The sequence below is a fragment of the Streptopelia decaocto genome (genome assembly GCF_964273445.1).
Source record: "Streptopelia decaocto genome assembly, contig: HAP1_SCAFFOLD_466, whole genome shotgun sequence".
NCBI lineage: Eukaryota > Metazoa > Chordata > Aves > Columbiformes > Columbidae > Streptopelia > Streptopelia decaocto.
In genome coordinates this window covers 1-26,590 of record NW_028115359.1, presented here as the reverse complement: position 1 = coordinate 26,590, position 26,590 = coordinate 1, and the positions used below count along the sequence as shown (strand labels likewise).

General features: G+C 65.6%; 2 protein-coding genes across 5 annotated transcripts; both read left to right on the top strand.

The window, feature by feature from the left end:
* Positions 1–6: 6 nt before the first annotated feature.
* On the top strand, positions 7–7,559 carry LOC309452803 (neutral alpha-glucosidase AB-like). The gene is made up of 8 exons (XM_082077484.1): positions 7–15; positions 1,326–1,390; positions 2,563–2,639; positions 5,188–5,262; positions 5,348–5,460; positions 5,893–6,005; positions 6,700–6,800; positions 7,134–7,559. The coding sequence occupies exons 1-5, from the start codon at positions 11–13 to the stop codon at positions 5,450–5,452; spliced, it is 327 nt and encodes a 108-aa protein (XP_081933610.1). The 5' UTR covers positions 7–10; the 3' UTR covers positions 5,453–5,460; positions 5,893–6,005; positions 6,700–6,800; positions 7,134–7,559.
* A 2,937-nt stretch (positions 7,560–10,496) lies between these two features.
* LOC309452799 (uncharacterized protein) lies at positions 10,497–21,239 on the top strand. 4 transcript variants are annotated; one of them, XM_082077479.1, is made up of 14 exons: positions 10,497–10,578; positions 10,655–10,701; positions 11,082–11,120; positions 11,532–11,605; positions 11,927–12,056; positions 13,060–13,166; positions 14,598–14,718; positions 15,799–15,957; positions 16,618–16,780; positions 17,968–18,130; positions 18,900–19,025; positions 19,769–19,918; positions 20,585–20,671; positions 21,102–21,239. In XM_082077479.1, exons 2-7 carry the CDS (start codon positions 10,661–10,663, stop codon positions 14,699–14,701), a joined length of 495 nt encoding a protein of 164 aa, XP_081933605.1. In that variant the 5' UTR covers positions 10,497–10,578; positions 10,655–10,660; the 3' UTR covers positions 14,702–14,718; positions 15,799–15,957; positions 16,618–16,780; positions 17,968–18,130; positions 18,900–19,025; positions 19,769–19,918; positions 20,585–20,671; positions 21,102–21,239. The 4 variants fall into 3 exon arrangements, with proteins under 4 accessions (XP_081933604.1, XP_081933603.1, XP_081933605.1 ...); XM_082077478.1 differs by having other exon boundaries at positions 13,060–13,158; positions 16,711–16,780; XM_082077477.1 differs by having other exon boundaries at positions 13,060–13,158.
* The last annotated feature ends 5,351 nt before the right edge of the window (positions 21,240–26,590 follow it).

Sequence of the window (26,590 nt, the reverse complement as noted above, 5' to 3'; positions counted from 1 at the left end):
GCTGCCCGTCATGCGGTGAGCGGGGACACCCCGGGGCTCCGCCCACTTCCCCTGCAGCTCCGCCCACTTCCCCTGCAGCTCCGCCCCCCCCCCTTGCCATGGAGCTTTTCCTTCCCCTCGGCTCTGCCCCCTCAACTGGGGCTCCTCCCCCTTCCCTTGTAGCTCCACCTCCCTGTGGCAGTGTGGGCTGTGTGGCTCCGCCCCCCCCTTGGCTGTGTGGCTCCGCCCCCTCCCCCGCTTGGGCTGTGTGGCTCCGCCCCCTCCCCCGCTTGGGCTGTGTGGCTCCGCCCCCTCCCCCGCTGGGCTGTGTGGCTCCGCCCCCTCCCCCGCTTGGGCTGTGTGGCTCCGCCCCCTCCCCCGCTTGGCTGTGTGGCTCCGGCCCCTCCCCCGCTTGGGCTGTGTGGCTCCGCCCCCTCCCCGCTTGGGGCTGTGTGGCTCCGCCCCCTCCCCCGCTTGGGCTGTGTGGCTCCGCCCCCTCCCCGCTTGGGCTGTGTGGCTCCGCCCCCTCCCCCGCTTGGGCTGTGTGGCTCCGCCCCCTCCCCCGCTTGGGCTGTGTGGCTCCGCCCCCTCCCCGCTTGGGCTGTGTGGCTCCGCCCCCTCCCCCGCTTGGGCTGTGTGGCTCCGCCCCTCCCCCGCTTGGGCTGTGTGGCTCCGCCCCCTCCCCGCTTGGGCTGTGTGGCTCCGCCCCTCCCCGCTTGGGCTGTGTGGCTCCGCCCCCTCCCCCGCTTGGGCTGTGTGGCTCCGCCCCCTCCCCCGCTTGGGCTGTGTGGCTCCGCCCCCTCCCCCGCTTGGGCTGTGTGGCTCCGCCCCCTCCCCTGCTTGGGCTGTGTGGCTCCGCCCCCCCTTCCCCGGCGGCTCCGCCCCTCCCCTTCCCTTGTAGTTCTGCCTCCACGTGGCTCCGCCCCCCCACTTCCCCGGCGGCTCCGCCCCCCTTCGCCTGTGTCTCCACCCCCTGCATTGTAGCTCCTGCTCCCCACAGCTCTGCCCCCTTCCCATTGGCTCCTTCCCCGGTGGCTCCGCCCCCTTCCCCGCCAGCTCCACCCCTTGCATTATAGCTCCAGTTCCCCGGCAGCTCCGCCCCCCCTTCCCCTGCGGCTCCTCCCCCTTTCCCGGCGGCCCCGCCCCCTCCCGCCTTGGTGGCCACGCCCCCTCCCTCCTTGTGGCCCCGCCCCCCTTCCCCAGCAGCTCTGCCCCTTGCCTTGTAGCTCAAGCTCCCTGTGGCTCCGCCCCCTCTCCCCGCAGCTCCGCCCCTTCAATCCCCCCCAAAAAACCCTTAACCCCCCCCCATATCCCCCTGAACCCCCCATGAGCCCCTGTGCCCGCAGACCCCTCTGGATGGAGTTCCCTGAGGACGCCGCCACCTTCGCCATGGACGACCAGTACATGATCGGTGAGATCTGGGGGGCTCGGGACCCCCAGTCACCCACATCCGCCCCAGTCACCCCACATCCGCCCCAGTCACCCCACATCCCCCCAGTCACCCCACATCCCCCCAATCACCCCGTATCCCCCCAATCACCCCGTATCCCCCCCAATCACCCCACATCCCTCCCAATCACCCCGTATCCCCCCAGAACCCCATATTCCCCCCAATCACCCAATAACCCCATATCCCCCCCAATACCCCATATCCCCCCCAATAACCCCATATCCCCCCAATAACCCCATATCCCCCCAATCACCCCATATCCCCCCCAATCACCCATTATCCCCCCAATCACCCGTATCCCCCCCAATCACCCCACATCCCTCCCAATCACCCCGTATCCCCCCATAACCCCATATTCCCCCCAATCACCCCAATAACCACATATCCCCCCAATAACCCCATATCCCCCCAATAACCCCATATGCCCCCATAACCTCATATCCCCCTAATAACCCCATATCCCCCCATATCCCAAATAACCCCGTATGCCCCTATATCCCCACATCCCCCCACTTCCCCCCATATCCCCCTATATCCCCCCTTCCCCCCATATTCCCCTATATCCCCCCATATCCCCCTATATCCCCCTATCCCCCTATATCCCCCTATCCCCCTATATCCCATATCCCCCCATATCCCCCCATATCCCCCCATATCCCCCCATATCCCACCATATCCCCCATATCCCCCCATATCCCCCCATATCCCAAATAACCCCAATAACCCCATATCCCTCTATATCCCCATATCCCCCCATATCCCCCCCATAATCCCATAGCCCCCCAATAAGCCAAATAACCCCATATACCCCCATAACTCTGTGTCCCCCCACTAACCCCACATCCCCCCAATCACCCCACATCCCCCCAATCACCCCACATCCCCCAAACCCCATATCCCCCCATATCCCAAATAACCCTATATCCCCCCATATCCCTTCTATAATCCCATAACCCCCCAATAACCCCATATACCCCCATAACTCTGTGTCCCCCCACTAACCCCATATCCCCCCATATCCCAAATAACCCCATATCCCCCCATATCCCCCCAATTAGCCCCATACCCCCCATCACCCCATACCCCCCATCACCCCCTATCGCCCCCTAACCCCCTGCACCCCCAATTCTCAGACCGGGCGCTGCTGGTTCACCCCGTCACCGAACAGGGCGCCCGCGGCGTCCACGTCTACTTACCCGGCAAGGACGAGGTGCGCCCCCTTTTTTGGGCCAGTTTCCCCTCTTTTTGGTCAAAGTGGGGCCAACTGGGGGAACTGGGGCCAACTGGGGGAACTGGGGCCAAAGGGGGAACTGGGGCCAAAGGGGGAACTGGGGCCAACTGGGGGAACTGGGGCCAACTGGGGGAACTGGGGCCAAAGGGGGAAACTGGGGCCAAAGGGGGAACTGGGGCCAAAGGGGGAACTGGGGCCAAAGGGGGAACTGGGGCCAAAGGGGGAACTGGGGCCAACTGGGGGAACTGGGGCCAAAGGGGGAACTGGGGCCAAAGGGGGAACTGGGGCCAACTGGGGGAACTGGGGCCAAAGGGGGAACTGGGGCCAAAGGGGGAACTGGGGCCGAAGGGGGAACTGGGACCAATTGGGGAACTGGGACCAAAGGGGGGAACTGGGGCCAAAGGGGGAAACTGGGGCCAAAGGGGGAACTGGGGCCAAAGGGGAACTGGGGCCAAAGGGGGAACTGGGGCCAACTGGGGGAACTGGGGCCAAAGGGGGAACTGGGGCCAAAGGGGGAACTGGGGCCAACTGGGGGAATTGGGACCAATTGGGGAACTGGGACCAACTGGGGGAACTGGGGCCAAAGGGGGAACTGGGGCCAAAGGGGGAACTGGGGCCAGAGGGGGAACTGGGGCCAATTGGGGCACTGGGGCCAAAGGGGGAACTGGGACCAAAGGGGGAACTGGGGCCAAAGGGGGAACTGGGGCCAATTGGGGAACTGGGGCCAAAGGGGGAACTGGGGCCAACTGGGGGAACTGGGGCCAAAGGGGGAACTGGGGCCAACTGGGGGAACTGGGCCAAAGGGGGAACTGGGGCCAAAGGGGGAACTGGGGCCAACTGGGGGAACTGGGGCCAAAGGGGGAACTGGGACCAACTGGGGGAACTGGGGCCAAAGGGGGAACTGGGGCCAACTGGTCAAACTGGGACCAAGTGGGGAACTGGGGCAAAGGGGGAACTGGGGCCAAGTGGGGGAACTGGGGCCAAGTGGGGGAACTGGGGCCAAAGGGGGAACTGGGGCCAAAGGGGGAACTGGGGCCAAAGGGGAACTGGGGCCAACTGGGGGAACTGGGGCCAAAGGGGGAACTGGGGCCAAAGGGGGGAACTGGGGCCAAAGGGGGAACTGGGACCAATTGGGGAACTGGGACCAACTGGTCAAACTGGGACCAAGTGGAGGAACTGGGGCCAAGTGGGGGAACTGGGGCCAACTGGGGGAACTGGGGCCAAAGGGGGAACTGGGGCCAAAGGGGGAACTGGGCCAAAGGGGGAACTGGGGCCAATTGGGGGAACTGGGCCAAAGGGGGAACTGGGGCCAAAGGGGGAACTGGGGCCAAAGGGGGGAACTGGGGCCAAAGGGGGAACTGGGACCAAGTGGGGGAACTGGGACCAAGTGGGGGAACTGGGGCCAAAGGGGGAACTGGGGCCAATTGGGGAACTGGGGCCAAAGGGGGAACTGGGGCCAACTGGGGGAACTGGGGCCAAAGGGGGAACTGGGGCCAAAGGGGAACTGGGGCCAAAGGGGGAACTGGGGCCAACTGGGGAACTGGGACCAAGTGGGGGAACTGGGACCAATTGGGGAACTGGGGCCAAAGGGGGAACTGGGACCAACTGGGGGAACTGGGGCCAAAGGGGGAACTGGGACCAACTGGGGGAACTGGGGCCAAAGGGGGAACTGGGGCCAAAGGGGGGAACTGGGGCCAACTGGGGGAACTGGGGCCAAAGGGGGAACTGGGACCAACTGGGGGGAACTGGGACCAACTGGGGAACTGGGGCCAACTGGGGGAACTGGGGCCAAAGGGGGAACTGGGACCAAGTGGGGGAACTGGGGCCAACTGGGGGAACTGGGGCCAACTGGGGGAACTGGGGCCAAAGGGGGAACTGGGGCCAAAGGGGGAACTGGGGCCAAAGGGGGAACTGGGGCCAACTGGTCAAACTGGGGCCAACTGGTCAAACTGGGACCAATTGGGGAACAAACTGGGAGCAACTGGGACAAACTGGGTGAACTGGGGGGGCTCCGTCCCTCAGGCTTGCGGAATGGGGGGGTCACAGGGGTTAATGGGGGGTTCACAGGGATAATGGGGGGTCACAGGGGTTAATGGGGGGTCACAGGGGTTAATGGGAGTCATGGGGGTAAATGGGGGGTCATGGGGGTTAATGGGGGTCATGGGGGTAAATGGGGGGGTCATAGGGGATAATGGGGGGTCATGGGCGTTAATGGGGGGTCACAGAGGTTAATGGGGGTCATGGGGGTAAATGGGGGGTCATTGGGAGTTAATGGGGGTCACAGGGGTTAACAGGGGATTAATGGGGGGTCACAGGGTTTAATGGGGGTCATGGGAGATAATGGGGGGGTCACAGGGTTAATGGGGGGGTCATGGGAGATAATGGGGGGGGGTCACAGGGTTAATGGGGGGATCACAGAGGTTACCGGAGGGGTCAGAGGGTGGGCAAGTCACCCCCATGACCCCCCCAATGTCCCCAACCCACCCCCCTAAACCTCTATATGTCCCCCTATATGTCCCCCCCCCAGGTGTGGTACGACGTGGATTCCCACCAGCAGCACGCGGCGCCCCAGACGCTCTACGTGCCGGTGACATTGAGCAGCGTGGGTGACATCTGGGGGGTTTTGGGGGGTTCTGGGGGTTCGGGGGGTCCCCCCAAATGACCGTGATGTTCACGGACCCCCCCAGGTGCCGGTTTTCCAGCGGGGGGGACGGTTGTGCCGCGACAGGAGCGGCCGCGCCGCTCCACCGAGTGTATGCGGGGGGACCCCTATACGCTCCATGTGGCTTTGAGCCCACAGGTGAGACCCCCAAAACCCCCCCGGACGCCTGGGTCCCCTCCCGAACTCCTGGGTCCCCTCAGAACTCCTGGGTCCCTCTGAACTCCTGGGTCCCTCCTGAGCTCCCAGGTCCCTCCCGAACGCCTGGGTCCCTCCTGAACTCTCAGGTCCCCCCAGAACTCCGGGGTCCCTCCCGAACTCCTGGGTCCCTCCCGAACTCCTGGGTCCTTCCTGAACTCCTGGGTCCCCCCTCGAACTCCTGGGTCCCCTCCCCGAACTCCTGGGTCCCCCCCCCGAACTCCTGGGTCCCTCCCGAACTCCTGGGTCCCCCCCCCGAACTCCTGGGTCCCTCCCGAACTCCTGGGTCCCCTCCCGAACTCCTGGTCCCCTCCCGAACTCCTGGGTCCCTGGGGCACTCCTGGGTCCCTCCCGAACTCCTGGGTCCCCCCGCAGGGCACGGCCGAGGGTGATTTGTTCCTGGGACGACGGCGAATCCTTCGCCTACGACACCGAGCGGCGCTTCCTGCACCGGCGCTTCCCTTCGCCAACGGCACCCTGACGGCCAGGTGACCCCAAAACCCCCCAAAACACCCCAAAAACGGCCTCGGGACCCCCAAAAACCCCTAGAAACACCCCAAAAACGGCCTCGGGACCCCCAAAAACCCCCAGAAACACCCCAAAAACCCTTCAAAACACCCTAAAACCCCCCAAAAACACCCCCAAACCACCCCTAGAGCCCCCCAAGAAACACCCCAAAAATGACGCCGGGACCCTCAAAAATGACCCTGGCACCCAAAAACGCCCCAAACACCCCAAAAACAGCCCCGGGACCCCCGAAAACCCCCCAAACACCCCCAAAACGGCCTCGGGACCCCCAAAAAAACCCAGGAACACCCCCAAAACCCTTCAAAACACCCCAAAACCACCCCTAGAGCCCCCAAGAAACACCCCAAAAATGACGCTGGGACCCTCATAAACGACCCTGGGACCCCAAAAATGCCCCAAACACCCCAAAATCTCCCCCAAAACACCCCAAAAATGACCCCGGGACCCCCAAAAACCCTGCAAAACCACCCCCAGGACCCAACAATCCCCCAAAAACCACCCCAGGACCCCAAAAACCACCCCAGGACCCCAAAACCACCCCAGAATCACCCACAATCCCCCCAATAACCCCCTTAATACCCCCCAAAACCCACCCCTGGGCCCCCCAACCCCCCTTGACCCCTCAAACCCCCCCTGACCCCCCTGTCCCCCCAGCTCGGCCGACCCCCGGGGCTCGTTCCCCAGCCCGTCCTGGCTGGAACGCGTCGTCATTTTGGGGGCCCCCAAACCCTCCAGCGTCCTCCTGCGCCCCCCAGGTGAGTTCAGGGGTCCCCTCCCGAACTCCTGGGTCCCCTCCCGAACTCCTGGGTCCCTCCCGAACTCCTGGGTCCCCTCCCGAACTCCTGGGTCCCCTCCCGAACGCCTGGGTCCCTCCCCGAACGCCTGGGTCCCTCCCGAACTCCTGGGTCCCCTCTGAACTCCTGGGTCCCTCCCGAACTCCTGGGTCCCCTCCCCGAACTCCTGGGTCCCCTCCCCGAACTCCTGGGTCCCTCCCCGAACGCCTGGGTCCCTCCCGAACTCCTGGGTCCCCTCCCGAACTCCTGGGTCCCCTCCCTCCGTTCCCCCCACTGATCCCCCAAACCCCCCAGGGGGTCCCGAGACCCCCCTCCATTTCCAGCTGGAGGGGTCCCCACGCTGACTCTGCGCAAACCGGGGGTCCCGATCGGCGCCGACTGGGAGATCGTCCTGCGATAATGGGGCTGGGGGGGCCCCTCCTGCCCCCCCAAAACACCCCCCCATCCCCCCCCCCCCCTTCCACCCCCTCCACCCTCCACCCCCAAACGCTTTGGGGGGGGACCCCAAAATAATAATTGGGGGGGTGGGGGGGGATGGCGACCAAACCCCCAACTCCCCAATTTTCACCCCTTGGGGATCAGTTTGGGGGCCCCCCCCTCCCCCCATTTTTCCCTCCCATCCCCCTCCCTGGGGCACTCGGGGTCTATGGGGGGGGGAGGGGCAGAATCGGGCCCCTCCCCCCCCCCGCGGAGTTTTGATAAAAGAGAAATAAATAAAATCAGGAGAAAAACGAGCGGTTTGGGGTTTTTATTCTTTTATTGGAGGGGGAGGGGACCCAGGAGTCCGGGAGGGACCCAGGAGTCCGGGCGTGATCCTCTGTATGCTTATTAGCAGGTTCCTTAATGAGCAGCGTCTCTGCATGTTCATTAATTGCGTTCCTTGACGACCTCATTAACCCCATCCCACCTCCATCCAGCTCCTCAATCAGCCTCCTCCCCTCATTAGCGCTAATGAGCTCATTAACGAGCTTCGGCTCCGTTCGGAAGCGCTCGGCTCTCCCCGTCTCCTCTTCGGCTCGTCCCGGCAACGCTCGGGAGTTGCCGCCACCGCTCGTGTCATCTTCGGTTATTTCCGCCCCGCTTCGTGTCTCTCCGCCCAGTGCCTTCGGCTATTTCCGCCCCGCTTCGTGTCTCTCCGCCCAGTGCCTTCGGCTATTTCCGCCCCTCTTCGTGTCTCTCCGCCCAGTGCCTTCGGCTATTTCCGCCCCGCTTCGTGTCTCTCCGCCCAGTGCCTTCGGCTATTTCCGCCCCGCTTCGTCGCGCCTTCGGCTCTCGCTTCGTCTCTCTCCGCCCTGCGCCTTCGGCTCTTTCCGTCTCCGCTTCGGCTCCCTCCGCTCCCTCCCCCTCGGCTAATTCCGTCAGCGCTCGGCCATTCCGCCACTCTCCTACAGACCCATTCCCCATCCACCTGTTCCCCCCAAAACACACGCGGAAAACCCCAAAAAGCCGCAAAAAAAACCCAAAAAAGCCCCCAAACCGCCCCAATTCCGCTGGATTCAGTGGGGGGGGGGATCAGGAGTCGGCTCATGGAGCGGTCGCTATGACAACGGAGGGGCGGGGCCAAAGCGGGCGCGCCGTTCCCATGGCGACCGCGCAAGGGGGCTGGCCGTAGAGGGCTGGTGGGTGTGGTCTGTGTTGCCATGGGGATCACGCAAAGGGGCGTGGCCTCGAAGAGCTTATGCGCGTTGTCCGGGAGACGACGTCGAGTAGGAGGGGCCGAGCGCGGCTTGCGTCACTTCCGGGAGCTTTGTTGCCGTGGCAACGGGATGGCGGCGGAGGAGAGGTGGGGGGGGGGCGGGTTTTTTGAGGGGGGTTTCGGGGGTTTGGGGGGTTCCCGAACTCCTGGGTCCCCTCCCGGACGCCTGGGTCCCTCCCGCAGCGCTTCGCTCTGGTTGGAAGCTCATGATGATCCCCTGGCCGGGCTGCGCTGCTTCCCGGCCGGAATGGGTGAGCCCGGACGCCTGGGTCCCTCCCGAACTCCTGGTCCCTCCCCGAACTCCTGGGTCCCTCCCCCGAACTCCTGGGTCCCTCCCGAACTCCTGGGTCCCCTCCCGAACTCCTGGGTCCCTCCCGAACTCCTGGGTCCCCCCCCCGAACGCCTGGGTCCCCTCCCGAACTCCTGGGTCCCTCCCGAACTCCTGGGTCCCTCCCAGAACTCCTGGGTCCCTCCCGAACGCCTGGGTCCCTCCCGAACGCCTGGGTCCCTCCCGAACTCCTGGGTCCTCCCCGAACTCCTGGGTCCCCTCCCGAACTCCTGGGTCCCTCCCGAACTCCTGGGTCCCTCCCGAACTCCTGGGTCCCCCCCGAACGCCTGGGTCCCCTCCCGAACTCCTGGGTCCCCTCCCGAACTCCTGGGTCCCTCCCGAACTCCTGGGTCCCTCCCAGAACTCCTGGGTCCCTCCCGAACTCCTGGGTCCCTCCCGCACTCCTGGGTCCCTCCCGAACTCCTGGGTCCCTCCCGGGACTCCTGGGTCCCTCCCCCGAACTCCTGGGTCCCTCCCGAACTCCTGGGTCCCTCCCGAACTCCTGGGTCCCTCCCGAGCTCCTGGGTCCCTTCCCGAACTCCTGGGTCCCTCCCGGACTCCTGGGTCCCTCCCGGACGCCTGGGTCCCTTCCCGAACTCCTGGGTCCCCCCTGACCTCCCTCCCCTCCCCCCAGCGCTGGTTGATCTGCACGGGGACGGGGACCATAAGGTGAGTGGGGGCACCCATGGGTGCTATAGGGGGCACCCATAGGTGCTGGGGGGGTCCATGGGTGCTATGGGGTCCCATGGGTGCTGGGGGTGGCCTCTGGATCCTATAGGGAGTCCCATGGGTGCTGGGGGGTCTGGGGTTCCCATGGATTCCGGGGGGTCCCTGGGTGCTCTGGGGTGGCCTGGGTGCTATAGGGGGCACCCATGGGTGCTGGGGGTCCTGGGTGCTATAGGGGGCACCCATGGTGCTGGGTGCTATAGAGGGTCCTGGGTGCTATAGGGAGCACCCATGGGTGCTGGGGGGGGGTCTGGGGGTCCCCTAGGGGGCACCCATGGGTGCTGGGTGCTATAGAGTGTCCCTGGGTGCTAGGGGCACCCATAGGTGCTGGGGGGCTGGGTGCTATAGGGAGCACCCATGGGTGCTGGGGGGTCGGGGGTCCTATAGGGGCACCCATGGGTGCTGGGGGGTCTGGGGGTCCTATAGGGAGCACCCATGGGTGCTATAGAGGGTCCCTGGGTGCTATGGGGGCACCCATAGGTGCTGGGGGGCTGGGTGCTATAGGGAGCACCCATGGGTGCCGGGGGGTCTGGGGGTCCTATAGGGAGCACCCATGGGTGCTATAGAGGGTCCCTGGGTGCTATGGGGGCACCCATAGGTGCTGGGGGGCTGGGTGCTATAGGGAGCACCCATGGGTGCCGGGGGGTCTGGGGGTCCTATAGGGGCACCCATGGGTGCTATGGGTGCCATGTCCCCCCCAGTTGGTCGCCGGGCTCCCCCGCGCTGGGGGCGGGCCGGGCCGCCCCTCCCCCCCCCGTCCTGGCCGTGGTTCGAGGAGCCGGAACCATCACGACCTTGAACTTGAGCGACGCCCCCGTGGGGGTGGGGGCGTTCGGGGGGGGTCCCCCCAAAGTGGGGGGGGGCCCCGTTTTGGTGGTGGCCGCCGCCCCGCCTTTACGTCTATAGGACCTCCGGCCCTTCTATAAGTTCACGTTGCCCCCCGGCCCCCCGACCCACTTGAACTTGACCTTTGGCTTCAAGCCGAGCAGGTAAAGGGGGGGGAAATGGGTCCCCCCATGGGTGCTGTGTCCCCACCCAATTTAATGGGGTGTTTGGGGGGTTTAGGAGCAGATGGACCCGGCGACGCTGAGGGAGATGCTGGAGGATTTGAGGTGGGGGCACCCGGACGCCTGGGTCCATGGGGTGGGGGGGTGAACCGGATGCCTGGGTCCCTTTGTGGGGGGGTCACCCGGACGCCTGGGTCCATGGGTGGGGGGGTGAACCGGATGCCTGGGTCCCTTTGTGGGGGGTCACCCGGACGCCTGGGTCCCTTTTTTGGGGGGTGACCCGGACGCCTGGGTCCATGGGTGGGGGGGTTCACCCAGACACCTGGGTCCATGGGTGGGGGGGGGTTCACCCGGATGCCTGGGTCCATGGGTGGGGGTGTCACCCGGATGCCTGGGTCCCTTGGGGGATTCACCCGGACGCCTGGGTCCCTTTGTGGGTTCACCCGGACGCCTGGGTCCCTGATGTTTTTTTTTTGGGGGGGCAGGGACAAGGCTGAAGTGTCGCTGACTACACGGTCGCTGCGGTGAGTGGGGGGCTGGGGGGCACCCATGGGTGCTGGGGGGTGGGGGTATTGGGGGCACCTATGGGTGCTGGGGGCTGGGGGTGCTGGGGGGAGATGGGGGTTTTAGGGGTTCCATGGGTGCTGGGGGGGGTCTGTGGGTGCTGTGACACCCGTGGGTCCCTGTGTCACCCATGGGTGCTCGGTGACACCCATGGGTGCTGTGGGTCCCTGTGTCACCCATGGGTGCTCGGTGACACCCATGGGAGCTGTGGGTCCCTATGTCACCCATGGGTGCTCAGTGACACCCATGGGAGCTGTGGGTCCCTATGACACCCATGGGTGCTGTGGGTCCCTATGTCACCCATGGGTGCTCAGTGACACCCATGGGAGCTGTGGGTCCCTATGACACCCATGGGTGCTGTGGGTCCCCAGGCTCCTGGCCCTGCCCCCCACCGCCGTGGGTCCATTCGTGGAGCAGCACAAGGGGCGGCCCCCTGCAGCACCAGGTGGGGACACCCCATTGTCCCCCCCCCCATTGTCCCCCCCCCGTTGTCTCCCCCCTTGTCCCCCCCCTTGTCCCCCCCCTTGTCCCCCCCCTTGTCCCCCCCCTTGTCCCCCCTTGTCCCCCCTTGTCCCCAATGTCCCCATTGTCCCCATTGTCCCCCAACGTCCCCCATTGCCCCCAACGTCCCCCATTGCCCCCAACGTCCCCATTGCCCCCTTGTCCCCCCTTGTCCCCCCCTTGTCCCCCCTTGTCCCCCCTTGTCCCCCTTGTCCCCCATTGCCCCCATTGCCCCCAGTGTCCCCGTTGTCCCCAATGTCCCCAGGCGCTGGTGACATGTCTGGGGTCTCTGCCGCGGGGGGGCCCCGAGGGGACCCCCCGATTGTCCCATCGTGGGCACCGAGGACGGGGACGTGTTGGTGCTGGACCCCGACGCCTTCACCGTGTTGGGAAAGGTGGGGACCCCCCCCGACACCCCCATGGGACCCCCCGACACCCCAAAACCCAATGGGACCCAATGGGACCCCCAAACCCCCTGAAACCCAATGGGACCCATGGGACACCCTGACTCCCAATGGGACCCAATGGGACCCCCCGACACCCCAAAACTCCATGGGACCCAATGGGACCCCCTGACCCCCCAAACCCCCCGACCCCAATGGGACCCAGTGGGACCCCCAAACCCCCCTGACCCCTCTTGACCCCCAATGGGACCCCCAAACCCCCTGAGCCCTAATGGGACCCAGTGGGACCCCCAACCCCCTGACCCCCAATGGGATCCAATGGGACCCCAAACCCCCCTGACCCCCTCTTGACCCCCAATGGGACCCCCAAACCCCCTGAGCCCTAATGGGACCCAGTGGGACCCCCAAACCCCCTGACCCCACCTTGACCCCAATGGGACCCCCAAACCCCCTGAGCCCTAATAGGATCCAATGGGACCCCCAAACCCCCTGACCCCCCTTGACCCCCAATGGGACCCCCAAAGCCCCCTGAGCCCTAATGGGACCCAATGGGACCCCCAAACCCTCCTGACCCCTAATGGGACCCAATGGGACCCCCAAACCCTCCTGACCCCCCCTTGACCCCCAATGGGACCCCCAAACCCCTCTGACTCCTCAATGGGACCCTCAGTAACCCCTGACTCCTAATGGGACCCAATGGGAGCCCCCAACCCCCCCGACCCACAATGGACCCAATGGGACCCTGGGACCCCCTGACCCTAATGGGATCCAATGGGACCCCCAAACCCCCTGACCCCTCAATGGGACCCTCGGGACCCCTGACCCCACAATGGGACCCAATGGGACCCCCTGACGCTCCAAGCCCCCCTGAGCCCCAATAGGACCCCAGGACCCCCTGGGACCCCCTGACCCCGCTGACCCCTGTGCCCCCCTGACCCCGCTGACCCCTGTGCCCCCCCACCCATGGGTGCCCCCGTGACCCCTGTGACCCCAGAGCTGGGTGCCGTCCCCCCCCGCGTTCGTGGCGCCGCGCGGAGCCGCCGGGGGGCGCTGGAGAGCGGCCGTGGCCACCAGGGACGGGACCCTCTACGGGGTCAGCAGGTCAGGGGTCACACGGGGACACGGGGGACAATGGGGACATTGGGGACATGGGGACCCTCTACGGGGTCAGCAGGTCAGGGGTCACACGGGGACACGGGGGACAATGGGGACATTGGGGACATGGGGACCCTCTACGGGGTCGGCAGGTCAGGGGTCACACGGGGACACGGGGGACAATGGGGACATTGGGGACATGGGGACCCTCTACGGGGTCAGCAGGTCAGGGGTCACACGGGGTCACGGGGACGTGGGGACAATGGGGACATGGGGGGATATGGGGACATTGGGGGACATGGGGGGACATGGGACATGGGGATATGGGGACAATGGGGACATTGGGGACATGGGGGGATATGGGGACATGGGGGGATATGGGGACAGGGGGACCCTGTATGGGGTCAGCAGGTCAGGGGTCAGCCGGGGTCACAGGGACATGGGGGACAATAGGGACATTGGGGATATGGGGACAATGGGGACATTGGGGGACATGGAGAGATATGGGGACAATGGGGACATTGGGGACATGGGGACCCTGTATGGGGTCAGCAGGTCAGGGGTCAGCCGGGTCACGGGGACATGGGGGACAATGGGGACATTGGGGACATGGGGACCCTGTATGGGGTCAGCAGGTCAGGGGTCAGCCGCGGTCACGGGGACATGGGGGACATTGGGAGACATGGAGGGATAATGGGACATGGGGACATTGGGGATATGGGGACACTGGGGACATGGAGGGAAATGGGGACAATGGGGACATTGGGGGGAGTTGGGGACATGGGGACCCTGCATGGGGTCAGCAGGTCAGGGGTCAACCGGGGTCACAGGGACATTGGGGACAATGGGAACATTGGGGGACATGGAGGGATATGGGGACAATGGGGACACTGGGGGATATGGGAGGACGGGGGGACATTGGGGATATGGGGACAATGGGGGATATGGGGACATGGGGACCCTGTATGGGGTCAGCAGGTCAGGGGTCAACCGGGGTCACGGGGACAATGGGGACATTGGGGGACATGGAGGGATATGGGGACATGGGACCCTCTATGGTGTCAGCAGGTCAGGGGTCAGCCGCGGTCACGGGGACATTGGGGACAATGGGGACATGGGGACATGGAGGGATATGGGGACATGGGACCCTGTATGGGGTCAGCAGGTCAGGGGGCACTTGGGGTCACGGGACAATGGGGACAGTGGGATATGGGGACAATGGGGGACATGGGGGATATGGGGACAATGGGGGACAATGGGGGGTTATGGGGGGACATTGGGGATATGGGGATGGGGGGCAATAGGGGCACTGGGACATTGGGGTCTGTGTGTTGTGTCCCCCAATGTCCCATATCCCCCTGTCCCCATTGTCCCCATGTCCCCCCTATTGTCCCCATGTCCCCCCTATTGTCCCCATGTCCCCCATTGTCCCCCCAGGTCCCATTCCCGGGGGCGCCCTCTGCTGGTTTTGGGGTCCCCCCCCGCGGGGCTGCTGGCGCAGGGGGGGGCGCTGCTGGCGGCCACCGCGAAGGGGACAATGACGGCCATCGGGGCGCAGGTGACACCCCCAACCCCCACACCCCCCCCCCTCCATGGGACCCTCTGGGACCCCCCAACACCCCCTGGGACCCCAAAATATGGGGAACCCCATCTCCCCATGTCCCCCCACGTACCCCCATATCTCCCCATTGTCCCCAATGTCCCCATTTCCCCCATAGCACCACATTGTCCCCAGGTCCCCCCATGTCCCCCCATATCCCCCAATGTCCCCATGTCCCCCCATTGTCCCCAATGTCCCCATATCTCCCTATGTCCCCCCATATCCCCCCATTGTCCCTAATGTCCCCATGTCCCCCCATTCTCCCCATATCCCCATTGTCCCCCATTCTTCCCATTGTCCCCATTGTCCCCATATCTCCCATTGTCCCCAATGTCCCCATATCCCCCATGTCCCCATAACCCCAGTGTCCCCCCATTGTCCCCATTGTCCCCAATGTCTCCATGTCCCCCAATGTCCCATTGTCCCCACATCCCCCCATGTCCCCCCATTCTCCCCATATGCCCATTGTCCCCCATTGTCCCCATTGTCCTCAATGTCCCATATCCCCCAATGTCCCCATATCCTCATGTCCCGCCATGTGCCCCAATGTCCCCATATCACCCAATGTCCCCATATCCCCCATATCCCTCTATTGTCCCCCCCATTGTCCCCCCATGTTCCCCCCATGTCCCCATATCGCCCCATTGTCCCCCAATGTCCCCATATCCCCATGTCCCCCCATGTGCCCCAATATCCCCATATCCCCCATTGTCCCCATATCTCCCAATGTCCCCATGTCCCCATTGTCCCCACTGTCCCCATATCCCCCATATCCCCCCATTGTCCCCATATCCCCCCATTGTTCCCACTGTCCCATATCCCCCAATGTCCCCATATCCCCCCATTGTCCCCACTGTCCCCATATCCCCCCATTGTCCCCATATCCCGCCATTGTCCCCACTGTCCCCATATCCCCCATTGTCCCCATTGTCCCCATATCCCCCATTGTCCCCACTGTCCCCATATCCCCCACTGTCCCCATATCCCCCTATGTCCCCCCACTGTCCCCATATCCCCCACTGTCCCCATTGTCCCCAGGGCCGCCCGCTGTGGTCGCTGCAGCTGCCGGGGGGGTGGCGGCGCTGGCCGGGGGGTCCCTGCCCGGGGGGGTGACGGTGACACTGGTGGCCCTGGACGGCCCCCCGGGAACTGCGGCTCTACCGGGGCCGGAGCCTCCTCTGCACCCTCCAGACACAGGTGGGACCCCAACACCGCCCCGGACGCCTGGGGTCCCCTCCCGAACTCCTGGGTCCCCTCCCGAACGCCTGGGTCCCTCCGGACGCCTGGGTCCCCTCCCGAACAGCTGGGTCCTCCGGACGCCTGGGTCCCTCCCGAACTCCTGGGTCCCTCCCGGACACCTGGGTCCCTCCCGAACTCCTGGGTCCCTCCCGAACGCCTGGGTCCCTCCCGAACTCCTGGGTCCCCTCCCGAACTCCTGGGTCCCCTCCCGGACGCCTGGGTCCCCTCCCGAACTCCTGGGTCCCCTCCCGGACGCCTGGGTCCCTCCTGAACTCCTGGGTCCCCTCCCGGACGCCTGGGTCCCCTCCCGGACGCCTGGGTCCCCTCCCGAACTCCTGGGTCCCCTCCCGGACGCCTGGGTCCCCTCCTGAACTCCTGGGTCCCCTCCCGACTACTGGGTCCCCCAGAACTCCTGGGTCCATCCTGGATGTCTGCATCCCTCTGAACTCCTGGGTCCCCTCCCGGACGCCTGGGTCCCCTCTCGGACGCCTGGGTCCCTCCTGAACTCCTGGGTCCCCTCCTGAACTCCTGGGTCCCTCCAAATGCCAGTGTGCCCCAAAACTCTTGGGTCCCTCCTGCACTCCTGGGTCCCCTCCCGGACGCCTGGGTCCCTCCCAGACACCTGCGTCCCCTCTTGAACTCTTGGGTCCCCTCTTGAACTCCTGGGTCGCTCCCGGACGCCTGGGTCCTCCCGGACGCCTGGGTCCCCAGGACGTGGTCACCGGTCTCTGCTTCGGGCGCTACGGGCGGGAGGACAACACCCTGATCATGACCACACGGGGTGGGTGCTGGGGGCACCCATGGGTGCTGGGGGGGTTGGGGGTGTCCTATGGGTGCTGGGGGGGGGTGGGAGCACCCATGGGTGCTGCGGGTGCTCTATGGGTGCTGTTGGTCCCATGGGTGCTGTGGGTGTTCTATGGGTGCTATGGGTCCTATGGGGAGCACCCATGGGTGCTGCGGGTGCTCTATGGGGTGCTGTTGGTCCCATGGGTGCTGGAGGCTTTTGGGGGTGTCCTATAGGTGCTGGGGTGTCTTGGGAGAATCCATGGGTGCTGTGGGGTGTATGGAAAGCACCCATGGGTGCTCTGGGTGCTGTGGGTCCCATGGGTGCAGTGAGGTGTATGGGGAGCACCCACAGGTGCTGTGGGTTCTCTATGGGTGCCATGGGTGCTATGGGGTGCATGGGGAGAACCCTAGGGTGCTGTGGGTCTAATGAGTGCTGTGGGGTGCATGGGGAGCACCCATGGGTGCTGTGGGTGCTCTATGGGTTCTATTGGTTCTCTGTGGGTGCCGTGGGTCCCATGGGTGCCATGGGGAGTATGGGGAGCACCCACGGGTGCTGTGGGTGCTCTATGGGTTCTATTGGTTCTCTATGGGTGCCGTGGGTCCCATGGGTGCTATGGGGTGCATGGGGAGCACCCATGGGTGCTGTGGGTGCTCTATGGGTTCTATTGGTTCTCTGTGGGTGCCGTGGGTCCCATGGGTGCTATGGGTTGTATGGAGAGCACCCATGGGTGCTGTGGGTGCTCTATGGGTTCTATTGGTTCTCTATGGGTGCTGTGGGTGCCATGGGGAGTATGGGGAGCACCCATGGGTGCTGTGGGTGCTCTATGGGTTCTATTGGTTCTCTGTGGGTGCCGTGGGTCCCATGGGTGCTATGGGTTGTATGGGGAGCACCCATGGGTGCTGTGGGTGCTCTATGGGTTCTATTGGTTCTCTGTGGGTGCCGTGGGTCCCATGGGTGCTATGGGTTGTATGGGGAGCACCCATGGGTGCTGTGGGTGCTCTATGGGTTCTATTGGTTCTCTATGGGTGCCGTGGGTCCCATGGGTGCTATGGGGTGCATGGGGAGCACCCATGGGTGCTGTGGGAGCTCTATGGGTTCTATTGGTTCTCTATGGGTGCCGTGGGTCCCATGGGTGCCATGGGGAGCACCCATGGGCGCTGACTCCCCCTCCGTGCCCGCAGGGGGCGCGCTGTCGATCCGGATGCTGCGCCGGCGGGTGGGGCTGGGTGGGGGCACCCATGGGTGCAGCCCCTCCCCCACCCCCGGCCCCACCCCGCCTGCCCCTCCCCCCACGCAGCCGCCTCTTCGTGGAGCGGGGGAGCGGGAACGGGATGGGGCCCTCCGGTGAGCGGGGGAGGGGCACCCATGGGTGGGGAGGGGCACCCATGGGTGCTGGGGTCCTATGAGGGAATGGGGGGGTGACACCCATGGGTGGGGGTGACACCCATGGGTGCCCCAGGGATGGTTCCAATGGGGGTTGGGGGGGGGTCTTGGGGAGCACCCATGGGGGCTGGTGGGTCCCATGGGTGGCGGGGGGGGGGGGGGGGTCGTACATGGGGGTCAGTGACACCCATGGGTGTTGGGGGGAGGGGCCCCCATGGGTGGGAGTCCTATGGGGGAAAAGTGGGTGACACCCATGGGTGCCCCAGGGATGGGTCTAATGGGGTGGAAGATCTCGTGGGTGCTGTGGGTCCCATTGACACCCATGGGTGCTGAGGTCCCAATGACACCCATGGGTGCCGGGTCCCATTGACACCCATGGGTGCTGTGGATCCCATTGACACCCATGGGCGCTGGGTCATTATGGCACCCGGGGTGCTGGGTCCTAATGACACCCATGAGTCCCAATGACACCCATAGGTGCTGTGGGTCCCAATGACACCCATGGGTGCTGGTCCCAATGACAGCCATGGGTGCTGTGGGTCCCAATGACACCCATGGGTGCTGTGGGTCCCATTGACACCCATGGGTGCTGAGGTCCCAATGACACTCATGGGTGCTGGGTCCCTTTGACACCCATGGGTGCTGTGGGTCCCATTGACACCCATGGGTGCTGGGTCCCTTTGACACCCATGGGTGCTGTGGGTCCCATTGACACCCATGGGTGCCCCAGGTCTCCTGGGCGGGTTCCAGGCCGGTTTGATCCGGTTCCGCTTGGCGGCCGCGCGGGGGGCTGCTGGGGGCGCTGGGGGGAGGGGCAGCACCCGACGCCCCTCCCCCCATCACCATGACGGCCACGGTGAGTGGGGGGGGGCACCCATGGGTGGGGGGCACCCAAAACTGGGGAGGGTGGGGAGGGAGGGCACCCGGACGCCTGGGTCCCCTTTGTGAATTCACCTGGACGCCTGGGTCCCTTTTCTGGGGGGGGGAATCACCTGGACGCTTGGGTCCCTTTTTTTTTGAAGGGGGGCTGGGGGGGCACCCAGACACTGGGGGGGGCACCCATGGGTGGGGGGCACCGAAAAACTGGGGGGTGGGGAGGGAGGGCACCGGGACACCTGGGTCCCTTTGGGTGGTTCACCCGGATGCCTGGGTCCCTTTTCGGGGGGGGGGGGGGTTCACCCGGATGCCTGGGTCCCTTTTCGGGGGGGGGGGTCACCCGGACGCCTGGGTCCCTTTGGGTGGTTCACCCGGATGCCTGGGTCCCTTTTCGGGGGGGGGGGTGTCACCCGGACACCTGGGTCCCTTATTGGGGGATTCACCCGGACACCTGGGTCCCTTTTAGGGGGGGGGGGTCACCCCGACGCCTGGGTCCCTTTGGGAGGTTCACCCGGATGCCTGGGTCCCTTTTGTGGGGGGAGGGTCACCTGGACACCTGGGTCCCTTTTGGGGGAGGGTCACCCGGATGCCTGGGTCCCTTTTTGGGGATTCACCCGGATGCCTGGGTCCCTTTTGTGGGGGGGTTCACCCGGACGCCTGGGTCCCTCTGGGTGTTACACCCGGACGCCTGGGTCCCTTTGTCCCCGCCCCCCCCCCCACCAGGTGCAGGGATTGGGCCCCCGGCTGCGCGTGACCCTGCGGCTGCTGCTGCCCGGGGGGGGCCCCGCCCCTCCCCCCCAGCCCCTCCCCCACCTGCTGCTGCTGCTGCGCTGCCGCCCCTCCCCCCACCGCCTGCACCCCCCCTGCCTCAAGGTAACCGCGGCCCCTCCCCCATTCGCACCCCCTCCCCCCCGCCCCCTATTTTTGGCCCCACCCCCACTCAGGCCCCTCCCCTATTCAGCCCCTCCCCCACTCGGGCCCCACCTCCACTCTGGCCCCGCCCCCATTTTGGCCCCCAGCCCCCCCATTCGGCCCCTCCCCCAATTTTGGCCCCACCCCTCCATTCGGCCACTCCCCCACTAGGGCCCCGCCCCCATTTTTGGCCCCTCCCCCAGTCGGGCCCCGCCCCCATTTTGGCCCCCACCCCCCCATTCGGCCCCTCCCCCAATTTTGGCCCCACCCCTCCATTCGGCCCCTCCCCCACTAGGGCCCCACCCCCATTTTGGCCCCACCCTCCCCCATTTGGCCCCTCCCCTAGTCGGGCCCCGCCCCATTTTTGGCCCCTCCCCACTCGGGCCCCACCCCCATTTTGGCCCCACCCTCCCCCATTCGGCCCCTCCCCTACTCGGGCCCCGCCCCCCTTTTTGGCCCCACCCCCACCTCTGGCCCCTCCCCCACTCGGGCCCCTCCCCCACTTCCAACCCCTCCCCCACATCCGGCCCCACCCCCATTTTCAGCCCCTCCCCCACTCGGGCCCCTCCCTCACTCGGGCCCCTCCCCCACTCCGGCCCCGCCCCCACTTCCGGCCCCTCCCCCCAGGTCCCGCGGCTGTTTCCGGGTCTCAGTTTCTCGGTCAGTTCGTGGCTGGAGCCGGGGGGGGGAGGGGCCCCCCCGGGACACCTGGAGGTGACGTCACCAAGGGGGGAGGGGCCTATGAATGGGGGAGGGGCCTTTGGGGGAGGGGCCTGCGGGGGAGGGGCCCAAATAGGGAGTGGGCAGAAGTGGGGGAGGGGCCCTATGGGGGGGGAGGGTCCAAAGTGGGGGAGGGGCTAAAAATGGGGGAGGGGCCAAAAAAGGGGGTTGGGCCAAAGTAGGGGAAGGGTAAAGATGGGGCAGGAGGCAAAGTGGGGGAGGGGCCAAAGGGGGGAGGGGCCTATGGGGGGAGGGGCCTGTGGGGGAGGGGCCAAAATGGGGGAGGAGCCTGGGGGAGGGGGGAGGGGCCAAAGTGGGGGAGGGTCGTTTGGAGGAGGGGCCTATGGATGGGGGAGGGGCGGGGGGCGGGGCCTGGCGGGGGGAGGGGCAGCTCCATTGACTGTTTCTCTGGCCCCTCCCCCAGGTGCTGGTGCTGGGGGGGGGAGGGGCAGAGGTGCCGTTGCTGACGGCCCAGGTGGCCCTGCCCCCCATGTGACCCCTGACCCCACTGTGACCCCTGACCCCACTGTGACCCCTGGCAGGGGTGTCCCCTCCACCCACATAATAAAGCTCGTGGATCTGCCCGAACTCCTGGGTCCTTTCTTGAACTCCTGGGTCCCTCCCCGAACTCCTGGGTCCCTCCCGAACTCCTGGGTCCCTCCCGAACTCCTGGGTCCTTTCTTGAACTCCTGGGTCCCCTCCCCGAACTCCTGGGTCCCTGGGGCACTCCTGGGTCCCTCCCGCACTCCTGGGTCCTTTCTTGAACTCCTGGGTCCCTCCCGAACTCCTGGGTCCCCTCCCGAACTCCTGGGTCCCTCCCCGAACTCCTGGGTCCTTTCTTGAACTCCTGGGTCCCCTCCCGAACTCCTGGGTCCCTCCCCGAACTCCTGGGTCCTTTCTTGAACTCCTGGGTCCCTCCCGAATGCCTGAGTCCCTCCCGGATTCCTGGGTTCCCCCCGGAACGCCTGGGTCCCCCCCGAACGCCTGGGTCCGCCCCGAACGCCTGGGTTCCCTCTCGAACTCCTGGGTCCTTCCCGAGCTCCTGGGTCCCTCCCCGAACTCCTGGGTCCCTCCCGAACTCCTGGGTCCCTCCCGAACTCCGGGGTCCCTCCCGAACTCCTGTGTCCCCTCCCGAACGCCTGGGTCCCTCCCGGATTCCTGGGTTCCCCCCGGAACGCCTGGGTCCCTCCCGAACGCCTGAGTTCCCTCCCGAACTCCTGGGTCCCTCCCGAACTCCGGGGTCCCTCCCGAGCTCCTGGGTCCCCCCCCGAACTCCTGGGTCCCCAAACGAGCTGTCACAGTCACGGGGACATCGGGCGTCACTTTATTGCCGGGGGTGTCGGTGGCAGCGGCGCCTCCAGGGGACATCGGGGACATGGGGACATTGGGGACATGGGGACACGACAGGTCTCAGTCCTTTGGGTTGGGGACATTGGGGACACGCAGTGTCACAGTCCATTGCTCCAGGGTGACGAGGTCCCGCGTCCCTCGGGGACACTGGGGACATGTGGCCGTGATGGGGCTCAGTCCCTCGGGGTGGTGTCCCCAACCCTTGGGGACACATTGGGGACATCGAGCCGGGTCCTTGGGGTCCCAGCGGTGACGAGTCCTCGGTCCCTCGGTGACATCGCGGCGGCTCGTGGGGGGGACGGTGGGGACATCGGGGATATTTGGGGACATTGGGGACATTGGGAGACATCAGGGACTTTGGGGACTTGGGGGATGTTTGGGGACTTGGGGGACATTGGGGACCTGGGGGTATTTGGGGACCTGAGGGCTATTTGGGGACATTGGGGACTTTGGGGACATCAGGGACTTTGGGGACTTGGGGGATGTTTGGGGACATTGGGGACTTGGGGGACATTGGGGACCGGGGGGTATTTGGGGACTTTGGGGACCTGGGGGTTATTTGGGGACATTGGGGACATCAGGGACACCAGAGACTTTGGGGCTATTGGGGACTTGGAGGATGTTTGGGGACATTGGGGACATTGGGGACCTGGGGGTATTTGGGGACTTTGGGGACCTGGGGGTTATTTGGGGACATTGGGGACTTTGGGGACATCAGGGACACCAGAGACTTTGGGGCTATTGGGGACTTGGGGGGATATTTGGGGACTTTGGGGACATCAGGGACTTGGGGGACATTGAGGACCTGGGGGCTATTTGGGGACTTTGGGGACATTGTGGAATTTGGGGACATCAGAGACTTTGGGGACATCAGGGACTTGGGGGACATTTGGGGACATTGCGGGACATTGGGGACACTGAGTCACAGTGTCCCTGGAGTTGGGGACATTGGGGACGTCACCATCCCCGGCGTTGGGGACATTGAGCCACATTGTGCCTCAGCCCCTTGGGGACATCACTTGGGGGTGGGGGGGACACACACAATTTTGGGGGGACTCTGCCAAAAACGCAGACCCTGGTTGGGGGGGGGGGACAAGAACTGGGGACATCGGGGGGGGGGGTGTCACCACCGACACCCAATTTGGGGACATTTCCCAGCGTGGGGGACACTTGGGGTCATCGTGGACCCAGGCGTCCGGGCTTGGGGGGGGGGTGGGGGGGGAGGCCACCAGCCCCCCCCCAATTACCTTAGAGACTCGTTACGAGTTAAATTAAGCACGAAAGGCCCCGGGGGAGGGGCTGTGGGGGGGGGGGGGGGGGAGGGGACACGGCCCGGGGACATCGGGGGGGGTCGGGGTCCCCGGGCCGGGGTGACAATGACAATATGTCATACTGGGGGCAAAGTCGCGTCACAGACTTAGTTCAGAACGACGGGGCGCGTTGGCTTCCGGCTGTAAGAGGGGGGACAAAGGGGACAGCGTTAGGGACCCAGGCGTCCGGGGGGACCCAGGCGTCCGGGGTATTAATACCCACCCGGGGACCCAGGGGTTCGGAAGCATGCGATCACCCAAAAAGGGACCCAGGCGTCCGGGAGCATGCGACCAACCCAAAAAGGGACCCAGGCGTTCGGGAGGATCCCCCCCATAAAAGGGACCCAGGCGTCCGGGAGCATGCGACCAACCCAAAAAGGGACCCAGGTGTCCGGGAGGATCCCCCCCATAAAAGGGACCCAGGCGTCCGGGAGCATGCGACCACCCAAAAAGGGACCCAGGTGTTCGGGAGGAACCCCCCCATAAAAGGGACCCAGGCGTCCGGGAGCATGCGACCACCCAAAAAGGGACCCAGGTGTTCGGGAGGAACCCCCCCATAAAAGGGACCCAGGCGTCCGGGAGCATGCGACCAACCCAAAAAGGGACCCAGGTGTTCGGGAGGAACCCCCCCATAAAAGGGACCCAGGCGTCCGGGAGCATGCGACCACCCAAAAAGGGACCCAGGCATTCGGGGGGGCCCAGGCGTCCGGGACACCAACCCCCCATGGACTCCCCAATGGACCCAGGTGTCCGGGCACCCATTGCCCTCCCCAAAAAAAGGGACCCAGGCGTCCGGGCATGCATTTCCCCCCATAAAAAGGGGACCCAGGCGTCCGAGCACCCACGGCCCCCCCCCCAAAATAAAAGGGACCCAGGCGTCCGGGCACCCACCTGTGCGGAAGGCGTCCTGGGGGAGGGGCGGGAGTTGATACAACTCAGCGAAGGGGCCGCGGGGCGACCGGGGGGGGTGGGGTGGGGGGGGTGGGGGAGGGGCCACGGGGGGGGTCACCCCCAAGCCCCTCCCCCCAGCCCCTCCCGCCCCCCCGCGGGCGGCGACCAATCCCTGCAGGAGGCGGCGCAGGGCGGGGCCGGGGGGGGGAGGGGGAGGTGGGGGTGGCGGTGGGGGAGGGGAGGTCTCGGGGGTCAAGAGGGACCCAGGCGTCCGGCCCCCTCCCCCGGGGCTGTCGGGACTGGGCGGGAATTTCTCGGGGGGGTCGGGGGGGCCGAAGGGGAAGGGCGGGGCCAGGCGGGGGGTGTAGGGGGGGGTCCAGATCTCGGCCCCGCCCCCCGCCCCGCCCACCACTCTGGGGGTGGGGCCGAGAGCACCCAGGGTGGGGCCGAGGGCACCGAGGTCAAGGGCGGGGTCAATGGCGCCAAGGGCGGGGTCGACATTGGCGACCCCATTAGGTCCAAGGTCAAGTCCAACGGTGCTGCCGCCATTGGGTCCAAGGTCAAGACCAACACTGGCGCGGCCATTGGGTCCAAGTCCAATGTTGGCGCCGTTGGGTCCAAGGTCAAGTCCAATGTTGGCACCGTTTGGTCCAAGGTCAAGTCCAACGTTGGCACCATTGGGTCCAAGGTCAAGTCCAATGTTGGTGCCACCATTGGGTCCAAGTCCAACGTTGGTGCCATTGGGTCCAAGGTCAAGTCCAATGTTGGTAGAGCCGAGCGCGGCCCCAACGGCGAATCCCAGGGCGGAGCCACCGGCGGCGAGTTCGACGGCGACATCGGTCCCAAGTTCAACGTCAGTCCCAAGTTCAACATCGGTCCCAAGTTCAACGTCGCTCCCAAGTTCAACGTTGGTCCCGAGCCCAAGGTCAACGGTGGGTCCAAGGCCAGACCCCACATTGGGCGCCAAAGACCCAACGGTGGCCCCAATGGGAAGTTCAATGTTGGGTCCAAGAGAAGACCCAACGGTGGCCCCAACAGCAGCTCCAAGGCCAAGTCCAAGGCCGGACCCAAGAGAAGACCCAACGGTGGTTCCAACGGTGGCTCCAACGGAAAGTCCAACAGTGGATCCAAGGGAAGACCCAACGGTGGCTCCAACGGACAGTTCAACAGACCCAAGACCGGACCCAACGGTGGTGCCAAGGCCAAGGCCGGGTCCAAGGGAAGACCCAACGGTGGCTCCAACCGACAGTTCAACACCAGATCCAAGAGAAGACCCAACGGTGGCCCCAACGCCGGACCCAAGAGAAGACCCAACGTTGGTGGCTCCAATGGAAAGTTCAATGTCGGATCCAAGAGAAGACCCAACGTTGGTTCCAACCGCCAGTTCAACACCAGATCCAAGAGAAGACCCAACGGTGGCACCAATGGCGGCTCCAAGGCCAAGTCCACGGCCAGACCCAAGAGAAGACCCAACGGTGGTGGCTCCAACGGTGGCTCCAAGACCGGATCCAAGAGAAGACCCAACGGTGGCCCCAACGGTGGCTCCAAGGCCAATTTCAAGGCTGGACCCAAGAGAAGACCCAACGGTGGCTCCAATGGAGAGTTCAATGTCAGATCCAAGAGAAGACCCAACGTTGACTCCAACGTTGGCCGCAATGGGAAGTTCAATGTCGGATCCAAGAGAAGACCCAACGTTGGTTCCAACCGCCAGTTCAACGCCAGATCCAAGAGAAGACCCAACGGTGGCACCGATGGGAAGTTCAATGTTGGATCCAAGAGAAGACCCAACGTTGGCCCCAACGGCGCCTCCAAGGCCAAGTCCAAGTCCAGACCCAAGAGAAGACCCAACGGTGGTGGCTCCAAGTCCAACTCCGGCTCCTCGATTGGCTCCGAGTCCACGGCCGAGCGCGGGCGCCATGTTGGCCCCAAGACCGTGGTCGACGTCGCGCCCAACGTTGACCCCAAGGCCAAGGTTGACACCAACGTTGACGCCAACGTGAGGCCCCACGGCGTCTCCAAGGTCAAGGGCAGGGCCAGGGGTGACAGCGACGTCCCCTCCGGTGACACCGACGTCCCCGCCGGGGGACACGAAGGGTTCGGGGGGACCCGGGGGGGTCTCGGCCGCCAATTGTTGCCGCAGGGACCAGGCCTCGGCCTCGCTGGGGGGAGATGGGGGTCAGCCGGACGCCTGGGTCCCTCCCGAACTCCTGGGTCCCTCCCGAAAGCCTGGGTCCCTCCTAAATATCTGGGTCCCTCCCAAATACCTGGGTCCCCCTGAACTCCTGAGTCCACCTGGACGCCTGGGTCCCTCCCGAACGCCTGGGTCCCCTCCCGAACACCTGGGTCCCCCCTGAACTTCTTG

Excerpts from the sequence above, each read along its gene's own strand:
- LOC309452803 (XM_082077484.1), top strand. Across the intron at positions 2,640-5,187 it reads ACTTACCCGGCAAGGACGAG|GTGTGGTACGACGTGGATTC; the intron begins GTGCGCCCCCTT and ends TCCCCCCCCCAG. Across the intron at positions 5,263-5,347 it reads TGCCGGTGACATTGAGCAGC|GTGCCGGTTTTCCAGCGGGG; the intron begins GTGGGTGACATC and ends GGACCCCCCCAG.
- LOC309452799 (XM_082077478.1), top strand. The coding sequence starts at position 10,661 with ATGGACCCGGCGACGCTGAGGGAGATGCTGGAGGATTTGAG. Across the intron at positions 10,702-11,081 it reads GAGATGCTGGAGGATTTGAG|GGACAAGGCTGAAGTGTCGC; the intron begins GTGGGGGCACCC and ends TTGGGGGGGCAG. Across the intron at positions 11,606-11,926 it reads GCGGCCCCCTGCAGCACCAG|GCGCTGGTGACATGTCTGGG; the intron begins GTGGGGACACCC and ends CAATGTCCCCAG.